At 40.1% G+C, this 19,928-nt stretch overlaps 2 protein-coding genes across 3 annotated transcripts; one reads left to right on the top strand and one right to left on the bottom strand.

Annotated features, from left to right (window-relative positions):
• Positions 1 to 3,257: 3,257 nt before the first annotated feature.
• Positions 3,258 to 8,615, top strand: LOC117262711 (retinol dehydrogenase 13-like). 2 transcript variants are annotated; one of them, XM_033635805.2, is made up of 7 exons: positions 3,258 to 3,323; positions 5,114 to 5,254; positions 5,337 to 5,528; positions 5,615 to 5,776; positions 5,916 to 6,032; positions 6,138 to 6,342; positions 8,033 to 8,615. In XM_033635805.2, exons 2-7 carry the CDS (start codon positions 5,143 to 5,145, stop codon positions 8,127 to 8,129), a joined length of 885 nt encoding a protein of 294 aa, XP_033491696.1. In that variant the 5' UTR covers positions 3,258 to 3,323; positions 5,114 to 5,142; the 3' UTR covers positions 8,130 to 8,615. The 2 variants fall into 2 exon arrangements, with proteins under 2 accessions (XP_033491696.1, XP_033491695.1); XM_033635804.2 differs by having other exon boundaries at positions 3,282 to 3,562.
• Positions 8,289 to 12,252, bottom strand: ankrd34c (ankyrin repeat domain 34C). Its single transcript, XM_033635802.2, has 2 exons — positions 11,898 to 12,252; positions 8,289 to 10,951 (listed from the first exon to the last, which is right to left on the bottom strand). The coding sequence occupies exon 2, from the start codon at positions 10,898 to 10,900 to the stop codon at positions 9,305 to 9,307; it is 1,596 nt and encodes a 531-aa protein (XP_033491693.2). The 5' UTR covers positions 10,901 to 10,951; positions 11,898 to 12,252; the 3' UTR covers positions 8,289 to 9,304.
• Between the last annotated feature and the right edge of the window lie 7,676 nt (positions 12,253 to 19,928).

Raw genomic sequence — 19,928 nt, 5'->3', positions numbered from 1 at the left:
AATGCACACACTTGTTACTATGATACAGCAAAGAAAGACAGGATAAGTAAATATAATAAAAGCACTCTAATATAAAGGATAACAGTGATTAAAATTAGACAGTTAAATGTCAGGAAACAACTCAGGAAACATGACGTAAAATGTGCACAACCTGAACACAGCAGGTTTACAGAATTGATATACTGCAGGCCTACAGTCACTTTATTAGGCTGTAAAAACATGTTAAAAATTACTCACCACTAGACTGATGAGTATTAGGCTACAAGTGGAACTGTGGATAACAAATACAGAACACTTGCAGACCCAGATATGTGCAGCTGTTTGCCTTGTAAAAATCCAGAGAGCAGTTCAGACAGATGGGCAATGTGCAACAGTATAAAGTGATAGACCTACCTTTGTATTGTTTATTGCACTTTTAAGAAAATGTTTATAGATGTTGCAAAGAGACTAGTGTATGTGTGCAACTATGCAGCAGAGGAGTTGGTGCATTCAGTGATAAACCTGTGAGCTGATAAAGAGGTTTGCACAGAGCAATGCTTTATTTTTCTACTAGCAAGCATGACCTTACATTGTTTGTTTTAATAGTAAGAAAAGACCATATGGATGGGCAACAGTTTACTCAAGTACACATTAAAACTGAAATTTACTGAGGTCCCCTATCATCTGCAGGACGGGCACAGGATAGTTACATACCAAAAAGTCTCAACAGAGGGCTCTCTAATTTTAGCAGAGGAAGGTTACCATACTGGGAGCGAGATGGGGAAGTGTGCAGGGCAGTCACATGATGAGCCTGCTGGAGTGAAAAAGACAGCCAGGTCACCTCTAAAGGAGTCTTTTATTTGAGAATAGGGGCCTGCACTGACTAAGGTCAGATGTGCAAAGTCTGAATAAAAATGTCTTCAAACATATAATATCTTGAGCTGTATGAAAAATACAACATTCCTCAGTTTGTGTGTGACATTAAAGAGAAAGTTGGCAGGTTTTGTCCTTGAACTGTGTGGTTTTGTGCTGCATGTGTAATGAGAGACTGTGAAACAAGTTTTTGTGGTTAGACAGTAGCAATTACATAATCTTCTCACTTTCTATAGCGACCTGTGACTTTTGTGTGTAAACACTGACACATGTGTCCCACCTTCACAGACACTCAGCTCTCTACAGTCACTCATATGTCACCCTGTAAACCCCAAGGTCAAAGCTCTTTAACTAGTCCTCCTGACTCATAACTGTAGACTACTGTGCTGTGGAAGTTATTGATCTGACACATTAAAACTTTACCCTCATCAATAAGCAAAGAACTAAATGTTTAATTTCAAGAGTCAGTTGCTCAGCTGCAGCTCTGATTATCCTTTAATTCAGATCCGAGGCTGTAATGCTGTTATTACTGTCATGCTGATGCTTCTTCTTCTTTTGTCTGCCTGTACAGCAGCAGAGACACATCTTAATTTGCTTGTAGGAGTTTAAGATATAATTTGCTGCTATATAAAGTACTTTTCCAGTGTTCTCTGACTTGATTGGTGACTTTGACTATCAAAAATAAAACAAGCCAATATGATGTATGTGCTCCATCTGCTGGACTCACTGAGAAGACACAGAGATTGTGTTGTGAGCCTACAGCGACCTCTGCTGGAGGGTTTGTAAGAAGTTCAGATGATGGATTTGTTCATCTGCCAGAAACATTTTATAGCAATGTTATAAAAAGGATATGAAGTGCAGCCTCAATTTGAACTTTTTAGGTCCCAGAGGGAAATTTAGCTAGATGCAAGGGGAGCAGAACAAACACAGACTGGAGCATAATTTACTCAAAGCGTAATTGAATACATAAAATATATAAATATGTCAGACAGATGCTTGAACCCAAACACAAGTTGATAATGTAGAATAAATGTGTGTATTGTGTTACAGTAACATAAAACATGCAGGTCACTCATCATCTTGCAACCCTGTCATCAATACTTATAAAACACCATCACCATCACTGGTTTACAGTAAGTTTCAGGGGAAAACAATTAGGATCCTTGTACTTGTCTATGATTATATTGTCCCTGACTACTTTGTGGGTATGATACAAAGATATGTCCCTGGCACCAAAGTCCCCAAAACAAGCTGTTTATCAAAAACAAGATAAACAGCCAGGCTGCTTTCTATAGTTCTGGATCCAAAAAATGTGGAATACTGAAGAAAGCAACATCATTTTATACTTTTAAGATGTTAAAACTCACTTGTTAAGCCTTGCTTATACCTAGAACTTCCATTAAAAAAAAAGAAAATTATAATTATTTATTTCAAGATAGGATAAGATTCTTCTTTATTCATCCCAGAGTGGGGAAATCTGCAAAGTTACAGCAGCAGAGGGACATTGCAAACAGGAAGCATCAGTAGAAAAAATAAATAAATATAAAGCAATATATAAATACCCTACATAAAGTAATTAAACTGTACTAAAACAAAGAGCAATATAATAAGGGAGCATCAGTAAGAAACATAACATAATAAAGAGACAGACTGAATGTCTGATTTTACATTATTGACTAATGGAAGTGTAAATATTGCACAGTTTAACAATATTGCATCTGAGTGATTAATTGTAAACAGTATGGAAATAAGAATAAAAATAAAATAAAATAAAATAAAATATTGATATTCCCTTATATTATTATTAGTAGTATTATTAGTATTATTGATTTATTTATAGACAGGCTGAGTTGCAGAATTTACATTTTTGCACGTAAGTGTAGATTTTTCACGGCTAGTATATAATTTGTAACTATAGCTGCGATTTTGTAACCATTTATTATTTTACTTCACTTTCTAAATGCATTTTTAACATATTTTATATTTTTATTTTTGATATTCCCTCATTATTATTATTATTATTATTGTTGTTATTATTATTATTATTATTATTATTATTTATCTATTTATTTATTCATAGACACCCTGAGTGGCAGAATTTACATTATTGCAAGTATCAATTGTAGCTATTTCACAGTTAGTATATAATTTGTAACTGTACCTGTGATTTTTTTTAAACTGTTTATCATTTTACTACCCTTTCTAAATGCATTTTATTATTATTATTACTATTATTATTATTATTATTATTATTATTATTAGTCTATGCATTTATTTTATTTTTTTGTTTGTTAGCTGCTGGAGGTATAAAACAAGCAGACTGTCCAATATAACATCACAGGTTTTAAAACTTTCTTGAAAATATAATTAAGAAGCTCATTAATAAGAGGAACCAATAGGATTCATGTACCGGAGGACGGTGGGCGGGACTTCCGGGAGAAAGGCTGTATGTTACGTAGCTGCACCAGAGTGTGAGTTGTTTTGAGGGCATTTCGCCTTCTTGTTATTTTGCTGTAGTTTTCTTTCTCCGGCCAGAGGGACCGTGTTTAAACAGACATACAGTATCGGATACGCTGTGTCAGACTTTAACAGAAAGAGGTTTATTTCAGTAGCGATTACAAACAGACTGGCAGGACGATGCAGACCTTCACAGCGATAAGATCATTTGTTTTTCAGTATCCTAAAACTATTGCTGTGGTCACAGTTACAGGTAAATTATGTACTGACTCAGTTTATTATTTAGGCAGAAACAACAAACAGCTTTTATAGTCTAATCTGTGAGCTCACTGACCTACCTGTACGCTAATGATGATAATACACTGTACTGAGAGTGTTGCTATTAGAGTGAGTGGGACTGCATGCTTAGAAATAATAAGCTTCCATTTAGTTTTCAACAAGTTCATGTTGTCAAAAGTTTCTTCATTTAAAATTCAAGTGTTTTTGGAAATTATTTGACATGCTTTCCCTTTGCTTTGTTTTCTGCACCATTATTTACTAGCCTATAGTTAAGATAAACAATGTTAGTGAGCTGTCATTATTTTTATACAATTAACTTGATTTAATTGTTACCTTGATTGTTGTCTATATGATCACTTGCTGTAAAGTATGTTATCAATATAGCGATGGATAGAAAGATTTATTTAACAACAGTAAAGCTAAACACAGCACCACAGTCACTCAGTCCTGACATCTAATTAAACTGTCAAGGATAAAGACACAATAAAGCTAAAATTTCCATTGTGGTCCTCTTGAGAAATGGATCTGTAAGACAGCTTAAAACACAAGTAAACAAACAAACAAACAAACAAACAAACAAACAAACAAACAAGCAAGCAAACAGACAAGACTAAATTATAGAAATGATAGAAACAAGCTTATGAGAGCACATAAAGCAGACCTTATACTGTGGGTTTTTTTGGAAGGAGTGTACAAAGACATGTTGCTATTATGAAATCAGGGGATGGATGGATTAATCACTTATGAAATGTCAAAAAATATTGAAAAAATGTCCATCAAAATTTTCTAGAGACTATAATGATGTTCTGAACAGCTGTTTTTTTTTTTACGAAGCCTATTCAGTGCAATTAAAATAGAAAAACAGTGCATTATTTTGTTTTTTCAAGCAAATATTTGGCATTTTCAAAAACGATTAAAACAATTAATCAGTTGAGGTACTAGTTTTCCGTAGTTTGAATTTAAAACGTTTCACATTTGAGAATTTTTGGCATAAAGTAACAGATTTCTCACTTATCTATGAAAGGTGGAGAGGTGTTTTAACCGTGTGTGGAGTGTTTTTATTGAGCCAAAGATGTAATTACACAAATCATGTTGTAGTCTCAGCGCTCATTTCATTTTACAGAAAACAGTTTTGAAGTTATAAGCTCACAGATGTAGGAGAACATGAACAAAAACATGTAAACAGGACAAAACATAAGTGCATTAAATGGGCGTAAAGTATATAAAGGGGAAATTAAGAATTTAAAAAAATAAGATAACTCGATACAGGGCTTCTTTAACCCCTTCTGTTCCCTTTTATATTATTATATAAATTGTAGAGGAGTGGGTTACAACTCAGGAACTATACTTTGTGTGAGGTATCATATGAGATTGATATATATTGTGGGAGTCTGCCCTTTTAGTGTCATGTGCTGGTTAGGTCACGTAGCCACATATTGTAGGTTGAACTGATGATCCTTTCCATGACATTAGTAATAGCTTTTATTGCCGTAATGATACAGTAGGAGGAGTGTCTTTCTTACAGGAGTGGGACTTTTTGGAGTGAAGAAATGGATGGCAGGTGGAGTGTGTCGCAGCAAAGCCTCATTGGATGGAAAGACAGTCTTGATCACCGGAGCCAACACTGGGATTGGGAAAGAAACGGCTGTTGACTTGGCTAGAAGGGGTCAGTGACTTGTTCTAGTTTTATATTTCAGCTGTCAAATATCTAATTTTAATTGAAAAGTACATGTTTTGCTGTGTTTTAGGCGCGAGGGTCATTCTAGCCTGTAGAGACATGGACAGAGCAAATAAAGCTGCAGAGGAGGTGAGGAAGAGGAGCGGAAATGAGAATGTTGTTGTCAAAAAGTTGGACTTGGCGTCTCTACAGTCGGTGCGCCAACTCGCCAAAGACGTCCTAGCCAGTGAAGAGAGACTGGATGTTCTCATCAATAATGCAGGTAGGTGTATGAACCACATCCGACCCCCTGATGCTGCGATGTATCACATTCCAGCAGCTTTATTTCCTTTAATTTATTCCTTTTAGGTGTTATGAGCTGTCCAAAATGGCAGACTGAAGACGGCTTTGAAATGCAGTTTGGCGTGAACCACCTGGGCCACTTCCTTTTAACAAACTGCCTGTTGGATCTCCTGAAGAAGTCGGCCCCGAGCCGCATCGTCAACGTCTCCAGTTTAGCTCATGAAAGAGGTGCAGTTTTTCTCTTTCTCTATTTCACTTCTGTGAAATGAAATAAGCTGTAGATTTTTATTCCCTCTCAGGAATGTCATCCTTTCAGTGTCATTTAATATTAAATACCATGACTGTGAATGCTGCTTTCACTCAACAGGTCAGATCTATTTTGATGACATACATCAGGAGAAAGAATACCGCCCCTGGAAAAGCTATGCACAAAGTAAATTAGCTAATGTCCTCTTTACAAGGGAGCTGGCTAACAGGCTGCAAGGTATTGAAAGCTTTTAAATCTTCCACTTGACATTGTGCGGTATTTAATGAACAGTCAACTCTTAAATGTGTGAATACAGTGGGTACATTGTGGCTCATTGTGCAGGTACAGGAGTAACCACATACAGCCTCCACCCTGGGGTAATCCGGACGGAGCTCGGCCGACACTTCTGGCCCACGATGCCCGTGTGGAAGAGAGTTGTGTACACACCACTCATGTTCTTCATCAAGACTCCCACAGAAGGGGCTCAGACCACCATCTACTGCGCTGTGGAGGAGACCCTGCAGAATGAAAGTGGACTCTACTACAGGTCAGAATCAGATGACAGTAGCTTCATTTTTAGAGGTTAGACAGCCATTATACATACAAAATATATCAATAAATTGAGATCTGTGTTGATACTCTGCCACCAATATTGCTTTTTGTTCTCTTACAATCATCTGGGAACCCCAGAGCAAAAATAGGTGCTGTGCTTCTGTTACCAAACAATTGTCTGTTCATCCAGCAGACCCAGAGTAACATTAGTATTAATTTTGTTTTCACATTCCTGGCCACCTGATGAATGTTCATTCACTCTGTTTTGCTCTCCACTGACTCCTGAGGGAAATATCTGCAGAAACTGCACTTCCTGTAATGGCCACTTGAGGCTGGCTCCAAAAGCGAGTCAATCCCTATTAACAACGATGTTAAAATGCCCAACTTTACAGCAGAAATTAACATGTTTACAGCCTGGTTTTGGTCTCAGTAGCTAATTTCAACATTCCTGACAACTGTGGAGCAGCAAATTTTAATATAACTTACCTATTTATATTTTATTAAGGCTTAAAGTTACTCATATTTAAGGGCAGGGCTGCTTGATTGGCAGGCGGTCTGCGAGGTGTGGCATCACAGCTCCACCATCTCGTCCAAATATGGTCACATCGGGCTCCAGAAAACCAAGATGGCGGCAACCAAAATGCCAAACTCGCGGCTTCAAAACAGCAGTCCACAAACCAATAGGTGACATTACTGTGGTTGAGTCCATTATTTTATACAGTCGATGGTTACAACTTCCAGGTTTGCACCTACGTTTGACTTATTACAGATTATACACACATCAATAATTATAATGTTCAATAAAAAAAAATACTGATCATTACAAATTTAAAACTAGATTTTAGCACAGGGATCCTTTTCAAGTCTGGCAATTAAACAGGACTCAACTAAAGCCATCATTACTCAATGGATATTGTGCTGTAGTAGTGCATGTTCCCACATTCCCAAACAAAATAACTGTTAATCACATTACCACAAACAACGGAGGATGGTTAGTATTACCGTTTCAAATTCGAATTATCACTACAACAGTGTTTGATTACTGTGGTTTGAAGAACTCACAGTAAATACTGCCCAGCATCAACCAAAGTTAGCAACAGTCTCCCAGACGCAGGCGCATAGCATCAATGAAAACATGTTTCAGTCTTTTACGGGTCCCTTGTCCTCATCTGCAGCAACACAGACAGTCTAGTAAGTGTTTCAAAGACAGGCTGCTTATCCACTGATATAAAATAAAACTTGATGAAATGATTTCAGTGTGTGGATCACTACTTTTTGAACATTTTTAATACTGCGATAACACCAGTAACTGTGATCGTTTTGGTCACTATAATTGTGATGTGAAATTTTCATATTGTTTTAGCTCTACTGCAAACCAATGTGTCACACAGTGTATTTCAAAGTATTGATTGAACCCTGTTTTGTGGGGATTTGATTTTGCTGGCAGTGGTGTATTTTCCTCCTAATACACAGGAAAATATGTCAATATGTTGTGTATGACAGATCTGAATTACCTTAAGTATCTTGGACAAAATATTGCAGTATCACTGTAATGTAAGTTAAACTGTGATTGCCATCTTCATCCATCACTGTATCCTGAATGAGAACTCATTCTTGTGACTGAATCAGTGCTGTAGTAACGGATCGAGTCACATGTTTAACACTAAATCCTGCTCTGATTGCAGCGACTGCGCCCCTAAAACAGCAGCCCCTCAGGGTCTGGATGATGAAGCTGCCAGGAAGCTGTGGGGTTTAAGTGCCTCTATGGTCGGTCTGACATAATCACAGTGACATTGATGACGATCATCATCACCATCATCGTAGTACCAAAGGACTGCCAAGTGGCCCGAGGAAGGACTGGTGCTGTTTCTAATGAGCATCTGTGTGGCTACTATCAGCTGAGCTCCCGCTTCATGTGACAAATGAGTAAACAGACAGGAATTCACAAGTGATAGACATTTATTCAGAATATACAACAAACTACTTGCAAAAATACTATGGATTTCGTTATGTTCTTTTTTCTTAAACAGAAGCAATGCTTCACAGGTAAGTTACATGGAAGCTGTGTGATCTTTAGTCTTGATTGCCATTAGCGTGAAATGACACTTTAATTGACCAGTTTCACCAATGTCTGTGTTGACTAAGGGCCCGAACGCCACTCGATGTTACTTCATCCTGTAAGAATTACATGTGCTTTGAGGGTTTTTTTTTTGTAACACTGTTAAGCAACATTTTTTTCTTCTGGGCAATAAAGTGCTGTTATACATAGCCCATCGTTTTACCTGTTTTCTTAAGGCATATTTTTCACTCATTCACATCACGTCCTACTCTGAGATTTCATTTTGTTCCATGTGAGACAAACGATATTGAAAGAAAACACATTTTGGTTACATCATCATGAATTAAAAATGCTCCTAATACATTAAATGTATCTGTCCACTCTTTTTTTGTAGGTTTCTTTATCTGGAAGGCACTTTGTACAAATTTGCTACAAACAGTCAAATTTCATCTTACTCAAAGCTACATCTCAGACAAGTGCATCACATTTTTTTCTTTTCAAAAGAAAATCCATTAATGGTGCTAATTACATATGCACTAAGTGCAACCAAGTGGCCTGCTGGCTACAAATGGACCCTGTATGTTCCCTATGCGTTACATTATGTAAGAGAGCTAGTTCAGAGGAGTTGTACCGTGTCTTGGCATTTACATTCAAAACTGTAATACATATACAGCAGATGTTGTGAAGTCAAAAGATAATAATCCTTAAGGTTGGGTGTAACACAGGGAGGAAGTCTATCTATATTGCTCAGTTTCAATATATATTTATAAATTATACATTATTCAACATCTAGATGGCTGTGAGTCTACACAGCTGAACCTATGGATGTACTTCCTGACAATTTATGGTGTTAACATTTCAACTCCCACAATATGTGCTGCATAAACGCCACCACTAACTAATGAGCCAGCTCTTCAAAATCAGAGAGCTGCTTCATCTGCTCCACTTGCATAGAGTGTCTTCTCACAAGTTTCTTCTTGGACTTGAGGCCGCCTCTCTTTGGTGTGTTTGGTGCTACCGGAGCTATAGATCGAATACCTGTGGCCAGAGGTGAGGAGGGCTTGCTACTAGCCCCGATGTCAGGGATGGGAGGGTTAGGGTTGACGTTGAGAGGGGGCAGGTGGCCGGGCCTGGTGTGGGAGATGTGGTCCAGCAGCAGTGTGCCCGAGCCTCTCCTCTCCAGGAGGCCAGGTGCACGCCTGCGTGCTGCGCTGGGAGAGGACGGGCTGGCGTTGCTGTCTAGAGACTCTCTGGAGCTGGTCAGCATCGCTAGTGGAGAGGTGTTTAGTTTCCTCCGCTCCACTGGGATCTTAGGAGAGTCTAACATGGCAGAGTCTGAGTAGAGCTGTGAGTCTGAGTCATAGTGATCGTTCCCCAGACGTCTCCTATGCATTGTGTCTCTCAGACTGACGAGTCCACTGCTGCTGCAGCTGCTGCTCTCCTGCTCTGTGGGCACAGTGCTGCGCCGTGCCAGAGGCTGGTGCTGGCCTAGAGTTCTCTCATATGACGCTTTGGACGTCGGAGGGACTAATATGGAGGTTGTCATTTTGCAGGGCTGCTCGCCCACGAGTGGGAAAAAGCTGTCTTTCCCATCCACACTGCTTTGTCGAGATAAAGCCGACCTCTTACTCAAAGAGAGTCCGTTTACCCCTGCGACAACGTCCTCATCAGAGCTGGCTTTCTTACTCTCTTCATGGGCGGCGGCGGCTGCAGCCAGGACTGAGGGAGCAATCAGCCCCCAAGGTTCTGACTGCAGCCTCTTCAGCTGAGGCAAACGTGCACGTTTGGGGTTAACAGGCCGCCGTGTTGGGGACGTGGGCCCGTTGGCGAGCTTTGCAGCCGAACTAGAGGTTTTCAGCTTGGTCTGGAAACTGAAGACTGTGTTTTGTTGCTCTTGCTCAGGTGTGGGACATGCAGTGACATTAATATCAGACGGAGAGGTGCAGTATGCTGGGGAGGACCTCTCGTCCAGCTCTGGCGATGGGGGGACATTCAGGTACTGTTTGGTGGTTTTAGTGCCAGACGGTGACTTGTCTGTGGTGATTATGATGACCTCCTTGCCTTTAGCTTTGCAAGCATCCAAGAGCAGCTTTAATGTCTCCTTATCATCTGCATTGATGGCGTAGACCAGGGCCGAGGCCCCGCTCCTGTCCTCCAGACTGGGATCAGCTCCATTGCTCAGCAGGTGATCCACCACCTCGTGCCCGGCCTTGTGGATGCAGGCGAGCATCAGAGCTGTCCTGCCAGCTTTGTCCTGTATGTTGGGGTCCGCCTGGTTGTCCAGCAGATATTTCACCAGCTTCGACTTGCTCACACTCTGCTGGTCGGTGTGTGTGGACATGCAGGCCACCATGAGAGGCGTCTCCCCACGTTCATTGCTCTCGTTGATATATGCACCTCCTTCCAACAGGAGTCTGGTGAGTCTCAAGCGTTTGAGCCATACAGCCTTCAGGAGGGAGTTTCCATCTGTCCGCAGCTCCAGTATGTCTGCCATCTCCCGGCCAATCACAGATCTTCTCAGTGTTGAACTTACAGCTCACAGCCCCTTTGAAGAAACCAGTGAAGTAGTTCAGCTTACACTGCAAAAACCTTTATAATGTCAGACTCATACTGTTTGTTCCTCTAATGTTTTGCTAAATCACCACCACCAGCAGGTGGCAGTCTGTCACAACTTAAAAGTTACACATATAACTTAAGCTTCTGATACAGGAAATGTATTCTTTGTAAAATAATTAAGATGAAGGTAATGCGTAAAAGTGCAATTTTCCAAAAAGGAATCTGATCATGCTCAAAAAATCATGTCCATGCAGGAGACAGCATGGTGACAGCACAAGATTCACAAACAAATACTGATGGATGATCAGGCGGCGATGTTAAGAAGAAATACAAGTTTATCTGGTTTTCTCTGTCAACACAGCAGCTTGTGTCTTTTTACATCATATTTATAGAAGCGACGAAGAACAAAAGCATCCATCACCCGTGAAGTGTGCAAAAACACCAGCCTTATTCATCCTTTTCTCAACTGGAACACAAATGTGCCAAAGAGACTGCACCTCAACGTGATTTTCCTTATCTTAAATCAAATTAGTGATGATACAAACATGTGTTTAGACAGGCGACATTAAATATCGGCGCACTGTGAGGCGTTAAGTGTCGCTGTCCATGGTTCTCATTTTGGATAACTTGGCAACAGAAACGCGCTCCGTTAGAAATTATAGGGTTGGTCGTCTAATTCTTTGTTAAATTCTGCTTTGAAAATGTGTTTGATGTGTAAATATTAATTTATATTACATGAAACATCATACATCATACATGCATCTCATGTTCGGTGTAATAGGTTCATCTGGTGTTTCTTTTAACCAGCCTCCTCTAAGATGAGAAAGCAGCGACGCAAGATAACGACATAAAGTTGAATTTATTAACCTTCCTTTATAATGATTTTCTAGTTTAATAATTTCACATAGCAACTTCCTGTGTGCTTATTCTCTTACCTGGTCAGAGGAGAGGTTTTCCATGCTCAAAGTGCCCACTGCTTTGTCATGTAAGACGCAAGAAATCGCTGGGGGAAAAAAAGAATGATTCAAAAGAGAAAGTTTTTTTTGCAGTTCTTCACAATATCCCTATTTCTTCAGCCGCGACTGTTCCCATCGACGCGTCCTAGTTTAGGTGACAGGGCGCCGTACCTCTCTGGCACCATAGCACATGAGCTGTGTGGCTTTTGTTATGGAGGCGCACTACATCAGTCCAATGGGGAGTATTCCTTTCACTGCGCACTCAAGGATCACAACCTGGAGATGCTGCGGGTTATAAATAACTTACTTTCTTGCTTGTTGAATGAAACGTGTATTCTCTTGACGTCAGAGTCGACCAAAATAAATCGCGTCTGATGAAAAACCTCTGTCCTGATCTTCATATCTGCGGCGCACAAACAAAACCACCTCCCAAACACATGTAAATGTCCTGCGTGTGTGTGTTTTTTATTTGAATTTGTTGATGAAAGCAGGGAAACACTGTCAGATGGAAATGCTGGAATAACAATTTTGCTTGTTATTCTTTTTATTATTAAATGTGTGAATCCATGCCTTAGATAGTAAGCTTGTGCTATAAATAAGATTTAATCTGTCTGCATTGTGGAACATCAGAGCCAGTTGTTAGAATATAGACAATCTTCCTATCTGCCATGTAATAAAGGGCACAGCCAAGACAATTCAGCTGTGAAATGTGACAAAGGAATCTGTTCTGGATCACCATCACATTGCCTCTTGCAGGAAATGCAAATATTGTACATTCATGGCCCTCCTCATGCACTCAAATCAGAGATAGCATTTTATAAGCTGTGATTATTTCCCTAACACAACAGCAATTAATAATTTGAGCTCATTTATGCAAACCTCCATCCAACTGTGTCTCTGATTGGCTTGTTTCAGAGCTCAATAAATGAAGAGATAGAGCAAAAATATTTCACGCCTATACATAAATATATATATTTACAGCACAATTAAAGAGGCCAAAACTTGTAGCAGCCATCACAGCTATACAGCCTAATAGGGACATTTCTATTTTTAGGTTGCTATGAGACAGCACAGAAGCAGTTTCTAATGAGAACAGTGATGTTCTCAGCCCTGCAAGGAACAGGTAAATCAGACACATAACATTCCACCAAGGGCTGCAAGGCTTTTGTGGCATTTATTCAAATACTTTTTTTGATGGTGGTGGGATTGTATTTTATTTTATTTTTTCACTTGTACAAATAAGGCAGCCACCACCACCTCCAGCACCACCAGCACGTTCAATCATTAGTCCTCTGACCCCTGCTCTTTTCCTCTGAGACCTGGACTAATCACTTTATGACCCATCCAAACACTTGACGTCTCAGGACTCCAGTCGTCAATGCTGGCAGTGATTTCTCACCTGTGATTGCCTTCTCGGCCCCCGGGGACATGTTGTTTACGAGGCACATGGAGAAGGTGGATTTATAAAACAGCACTTACAGTTGTCATCCAAGTCAAAAGAATGTGTTCCTCCCATTCAAGAGGCACTGTGATAGAAATGTCTGTGCAAAAATGTGGTCTTGACTTGGCCAGATGTCTTTATTTCTATAAAAGGCTTGTATGAAATATTGTTTTTCTATCTTGAAGAGTGCAGATCTTAGTTGTAAGCACCAAGCAACCCAAAGGAACCGGCAGCAAACACCCTTAAATCAATAGTTTTTATCCTATGAACAGGTTGTTTCAATGCTTTTTGGCACACAAAACCTAAAGCGCAACTATTAATAATGTAGTATTTTAGTGAACTTGATTGGAAATGACCTGTGTCATGGACAGACACACTGTCCACAGGGACGTGATGGACCAGGGACCAGTCCGAGGCCAAAGCTCACCACTGGTTTAGATATATTCATTAGCACTGGGAGCCACAGGAAAGTAAGCAGTCCTCATGCAGCGTGATCTTTGCCCCAACAATGCTGTTGTCTGCGGTCTATTAAAGGGAAAATAAATAATTAAAGTGGAGAGAATAAGCGCTGTCACCCCTGGGAGCAGTTTCCATTTTCAGATATCTTACATCGCAGCTGCTGCTCTCTTCCTCCCCTCCTTGCTAAATATAACCTTTTCCTTCAGTCTGCATTGTGAGATTTTTACTCAACAGACTACAGTACCTCAGAGGCTATTTATAGATCCTGTAAAAGTAAAAGTTATCAGCAGTTATTAAATTTAAAGTCTGATCACAGTGTCTACTGAAGGAGTTAGCAACAGAAAGCGTGATGTCTGGATTTAATCCCAAACCAACATCTAGAAAAAAGAAGGGTAAATGGAAAATGGAAATAGGCTCAAAGTGAATATATGAAACCTGGAATTGATTATCTGGCATTGTACCAGACACTGAATGGGCCACAGTTTCTATTTTTAAAATCTCATGTTGATTAAATGTCATGGCTCCAGTGATGTCACTAAATCTGAAACATTGTGCACTGATAGGTCACACACTTCGTATTTTTAGACTTTAACCGTTACATTTCCGGGCCGTGTTTGTATGAGTCTCCAGGTCTCATATTAGCTTTAGGTATGGATTCATTGCAGATTTTCTTTGTCAGAATTTTGGTCTGCCTTAAAACTCCTGTCACACAATGCATTTAATTGATTTCTGAAGGTGTCAGATGTGAGAAATGAGCTCACAACAGCCTCATGGTCAAAATATAAATCAGGTGACAATCAGTAATTGTTTCTCACATTGCATTTGACTCAAACAGTGACACAAACCTGTCTGACATCAAAGGGGTCAAGGGTCAAAACCTTGAATGTGAATATGTTCCAAAAGCATCTTAGAAGAAAAATGAACACAGGCTGTTTGAAGAATGGGACGCAACCAGGCTTTGATGAGCACACATTGCTTGGACTGCCATAACAGCTGGCTAACTTAGTTTAGCACAGCAACCTTTGCTATCAAAAGAGCCATTTTTGGCCAAAAAGCTCTCAAATAATCTGCCTTGCACTGCAAAACATATTCAGTCCTTATAATGAAGGTAACAGTAAGTCTAAATTTGCCCATCAACATTACTCATAGGTCTAAACAAGCATTCACTGATATGTTTTAACACAAGGTGGCTACTCTGCAGTGGGCTATTTATGATTGTTTGGTACTTTAACTTTGCAGGGCTGGTGGTAAAAGCAAATGAGTCCATGCACTGTTAAATTCTCAACTGTCTTCTGAGACTTTTTTTTTGAGCTGGAATCCATAGCTAGCTTAGCTACAGAGATCCAAGACAAGCCATAGCTATTGAAGTTTGTCATTATTTATTTATTAAATTTAAAGGAAAAGGTGATGGGCTGTATGATACACATTTATTGATAAAATGTAAAAACTTTTTTTAATTCTTTGTACCGGCTACGCATTTTTATTGTGGAGAATGTAAGATTCACTAGGCCTATGACAATGAAAAATGAAAATGAAAATGTCTCTGTCATTATTCATTCATCTCTGTCCAAAGGTAACACAGGTTTTTTTGTGCTAAGCTAAGTTAGCTGGCTGTGGCTGGTGGCTTTATACTGTATTAAGCTTACAGACATGGTATCCATCTTCTTATAACTCTTGGCAAGAAAGCAAACAAGTAGATTTCCCAAAATGCAAAGTTTTCCTTTAAAGGATTAATTAATGACCAGCAGAAAACGTTCTGTGATGTGTACTGTTTAAAGGAATACCAATGACCATTTGTATATCATTTACTCACCCTGTGTAAAGTTGAATTTGTGATAAAAATTATTTTCCCTTGCGTGCCTCTACAACACATTCTCTCTCTGACCTCGTCACGTATCGACATTTGGTCATGGACCTTCCATGTCCAGAGACAACGTGCAAGGTACCCTGGGTGTGTTGGTTGTTGACGTTCTGGGACGCCATGTCAAGTTCTGCCTGTTACATGCATTGTCTTCTTTCAAAATACACTTCCGTTTTCACAGGAAATTTACTGTTTACATGCAGCCTCTTTCAAAATAAAAGCACTATGTTGGTACAACAATACAAATTTACTCTTTTTTCCTTCAACAACTAACACACATGAATTTAGGAAAAAAGGTTTAGGAAAAAAGAACAACGCTTGGCTCTATAATCATACAGGACACAAACACTCTCTCCTGGATCAAAGTCCGTGTTTTTTGGACCCACCCACCCTACTTTTGCCACTTTTGTTCATGTCCCACTGCGTTTCCCCCTGACACTGCCGGCTGCCATTAAACTATAACAGCGACCGTGTATCATGCCAACATTTTTTTGTTGGTGTCTGATGCTGGAAGTCATTGTCCAAGTCACTTAGTTGACCTCTATAGTGAACGAAGAATCCAAAAACTGAGAAAATTTAAGTGAGGGTTTGCTTTTAGCAAAACAAAAAATCCATTTAAAAAGTCAACACAACTCATGCAGTACAATTCAAGTCTCATTCATCCAGTTGTATGCTTCGTACTTTGCTAAAACCTTCGTATTTAAAACTGAGGTTAAAGTAAAACTCGATGCTCTCTTCAGAGCCAGACTCCAGTGACAAAAGCAATAATTTTACCTCACTGAACATGGGAGCTGCTGGTCTGCTGCTGCCTGGATTAGTTATTTTCTTTGTGTTATTGTGTGACTTTGGCATTTTTGAGGTTAGTTCAGATTCACCAAAGTCACACAATAACACAAACTAACGAAGTGATTGAGGAAGTGGCACACCAGCAGCTCACGTGCTCAGTGAGGAGAAATTACTGTTTTTGTCAATGGAGTCTTGCTTTGAAGAAAGTATGGATAAGTTTCACGTTAACATCAGTTTTAAATAGGAAGGATTTAGCAAAAGTGTATGTGTTTACTAAGCATGTGACTGGATAAATGCGACTTTGATTACACTGCACAAGTTGTGAGTGGATGTTTTGATATAGTTTTGTTGTTGTTAGACAGAGACTGTGACTCCATTTTTGCATTCTTTGGTCACCAGAAGCATGTGAGAAAAACAAACTCATCAAGAATTCAGTGTAACACAGAGTGAGTACTGATATATGGTAATCTGGGGGATGGAGTATGTCTTTAAGACTGGGAAACTGTGTGTATTAGAATTTAAATTGAGTGCAGACACGTCTCTACTGTCCTGCAGAGCTGATCTGATTCCTCTGTCATAAGAAATCTGCTGCTGTCATACAGAAGGCTGTTTGATGTTGTGTATTCAGAAAAATCCAAGTTTTTTTTTCATACAATTAACTCATGAGGGAGATCTTTTTTACTCAGTCTTTTCTGTCTTGACAACGCCATTTGCATTTCGACACAGAATTTCCCTGAGCGTATACACGCTCTGTTGTTGTGTTGCTGTTTGTGTTTCTTCCTCTGTGCCGGTTGTCTCTTTAAAGACTGAATTTGACATTCTCATGGCATTTGGTGTCTCTGCGATTGTATCAAGCAAATGTGTGGGCTGCGACAGCAATGAACTGGCACGAACCCTGCTGCAGCTTTGCACCGGACTGCTCCATGCCTCCCTCCTACCTCGGCAGATTTAGGAAAAATGCCTCCAGTGCAGCTTAAAAACCTGCCACCCCTCACATATGCTGCGAGTTTTTTTTTTTTTTTTTACTCATCCACTCACGATTATGTCCCGTGAAGTATAACACATTTTCAGACACTTTGATCTTTTCATATTGAGAAGTGCTACTTTCTCATACTTGAAATCTTGAAATGGTTCCACTCCTCCTCTGCCTCCTTCTCCTTCATCACTCCTTCTGTTCTTTCACATCTCGCCGTGCAAACCAACACCTGCCCTTCTGGCGAGAAGTAATTGAGTAGAGCATTATTCAAAAGCATTATTCAAGAGCATTATACAGGCAACAATTTTGCTGGGTGATCATTGTGTATGTCGGCTGTATCCTAGGAGATTGGTGCATATCTAATAAGGAGTTTGTTACTCATTTTGCAGAGTGGGCACTTTGATGTCCTCTGTGTTGAATTTTCTGTTTTAGCTCAACATCCTCCTAATGAAGCAGAGGGCCTGAAGCTTCAGAATTGGTTGCTTATCAACTCTGCACCCCACTTATTAGGAGTTGTTGTGGAGCCTTTAATTGGATATTGGAATAGGAGGCGCCTTAATGGTCTGTCAGTAATCAAGTGGTCAAGATATATCCACAGATGACAGTAATGTTAACATCATTAAGAATTTTAACACCAGCATCCGAACCGAACACTCATACGCTCCCATTTTCCTTCTTCATGTTTCATGATGTTTCTTCGTACAATTCGTCTTGTGTAGTTTCGGGCTCCTGTACAGCCACCTCGCTAACTGCAGAAGTAATTAGTGGCAAAATTGATGTTTTGGTAGGATCTGTCACACCTCTGTTCACACCACCAAATCAAAAGCGTACCAATGTGTCTGCCCCCCCATCGAGCGGACGGCACAAACTCTCCCTGCTATCAAATAAGTAATCTAATGAAACACGACAGGGAAAACAGACAGCCATCAATTAACATCCAGGGTTACTCATCTATACGCTGAGGATTTTGTCTCTAAACCTTTTAGTAATTGTATGTATAGTGTTTTAAAGCTGTATTAGTTACAGATAAAATAAAGCAGAAAATGTTGATGTGGCTTTAAATAAATTTCAGTGCGAACACTGCTTTGCGCTGTGAATTCATCAGAGCTGTATCTGTCAGAAGTTTGGGTCTGTCAGAGTATGTGGGTACATCAGTGTGGATGAGTGGATGTTCTGACAGTGAGTTAGAAGAACTTCACTCTGCTCTGCGGTTCACACCCCTGAGACTGTGACGTCTTTGACACCATGAGGCACTCTGACCAAAATACACCTCCTCTGCAGCACAAGGTGGGGAAAGAGCTTTTTCTGTGTCTGTTGTTGTTGGTGACGTCAAATCATTCCTGTCCGTCCTCGAGGATGTCAGGGCTCATCTGCAGAATCAGACATGACAGGACCGAGCAGGATCAGCCAGGCCTCTGCAAAATGAGACTCTCTAGGTGACAGAACTAACAATAGATCTGAAGCTTCATAAACATGGCTGTAAGGATACCTGCCACCCATTAATTTAAGACTGAGTCATGCACCACTTGGTACATACGTATAAGTCATTGAGCAACTGAATGAACCGCATTAACCTATAGGAGGCTGCACTTCACATCTCTTCATATAGCTTCTCTAAGACATTTAATCAGCCACAATCAAATGCTCCGGTAAGAGAAGGCAGGTGAGTGGAGCTTTTGTTCAGAGAGCGGATTTTTCTTCAGGTGGCAAGATGTTTGTTATGGTCTGATGTTGTCTTTATACACTCAATACACTGGGATTTGGGGACAGTCATCTCTAGGGTTTACAGAGGTTGGTCTGCAAAGGATAAAATATCCAGTGAGCAGCAGTTCTCTGGGTGAAAATGCCTTGTTGATGCCAGAGGTCAGAGGAGAATGGCCAGACTGGTTCAAGATGATAGAAAGGCAACAGTAACTCAAGAAACCACTCATTACAACCAAAGTATGAAGATACTTCGGTTTTAACAAGTGGTGAAGATGTTTTGCCACTCCTGTCAGCTAAGGACAGGAAACTGAGGCTACAATTCACACAGGCTCACCAAAACTGGACAATAGAAGATTGGAAAAACGTTGCCTGGTCTGATGAGTCTTGATTTCTGCTGCCACATTCAGATGGTAGGGTCATGAAAGCATGGATCCATCCTGCCTTGTATCAACAGTTCAGGCTGCTGGTGGTGGTGTAATGGTGTGGGGGATATTTTCTTGGCACACCTTGGGCCCTTAGTACCAACTGAGCATGGTTTAAACACCACAGCCTACCTGAGTATTGTTGCTGACCGTGTCCAACCCTTTATGACCACAGTGTACCCATCTTCTGATGGCTACTTCCAGCAGGATAACGCACCATGTCACAAAGCTCAAATCATCTCAAACTGGTTTCTTGAACATGACAATGAGTTCTCTGTACTCCAGTGGCCTCCACAGTCACCAGATCTCAGTCAAATAGAGCACCTTTGGGATGTGGTGGAACCGGAGATTCACATCATGG

The sequence above is a fragment of the Epinephelus lanceolatus genome, chromosome 5, assembly GCF_041903045.1.
Source record: "Epinephelus lanceolatus isolate andai-2023 chromosome 5, ASM4190304v1, whole genome shotgun sequence".
Classification (NCBI taxonomy): Eukaryota; Metazoa; Chordata; class Actinopteri; order Perciformes; family Serranidae; genus Epinephelus; species Epinephelus lanceolatus.
Note: the sequence above shows the minus strand (reverse complement) of the source record. Positions and strands in the feature narration are given on the sequence as shown.

What these genes read in the sequence shown, in the direction of transcription:
- ankrd34c (XM_033635802.2), bottom strand. Translation starts at nt 10,900, where the DNA reads ATGGCAGACATACTGGAGCTGCGGACAGATGGAAACTCCCTCCTGAAG.
- LOC117262711 (XM_033635804.2), top strand. Translation starts at nt 3,490, where the DNA reads ATGCAGACCTTCACAGCGATAAGATCATTTGTTTTTCAGTATCCTAAA. An exon ending in TGCTGTGGTCACAGTTACAG is followed by an intron (nt 3,563 to 5,113) that starts GTAAATTATGTA and finishes TCTTTCTTACAG; the next exon opens with GAGTGGGACTTTTTGGAGTG. An exon ending in GCTGGCTAACAGGCTGCAAG is followed by an intron (nt 6,033 to 6,137) that starts GTATTGAAAGCT and finishes CTCATTGTGCAG; the next exon opens with GTACAGGAGTAACCACATAC.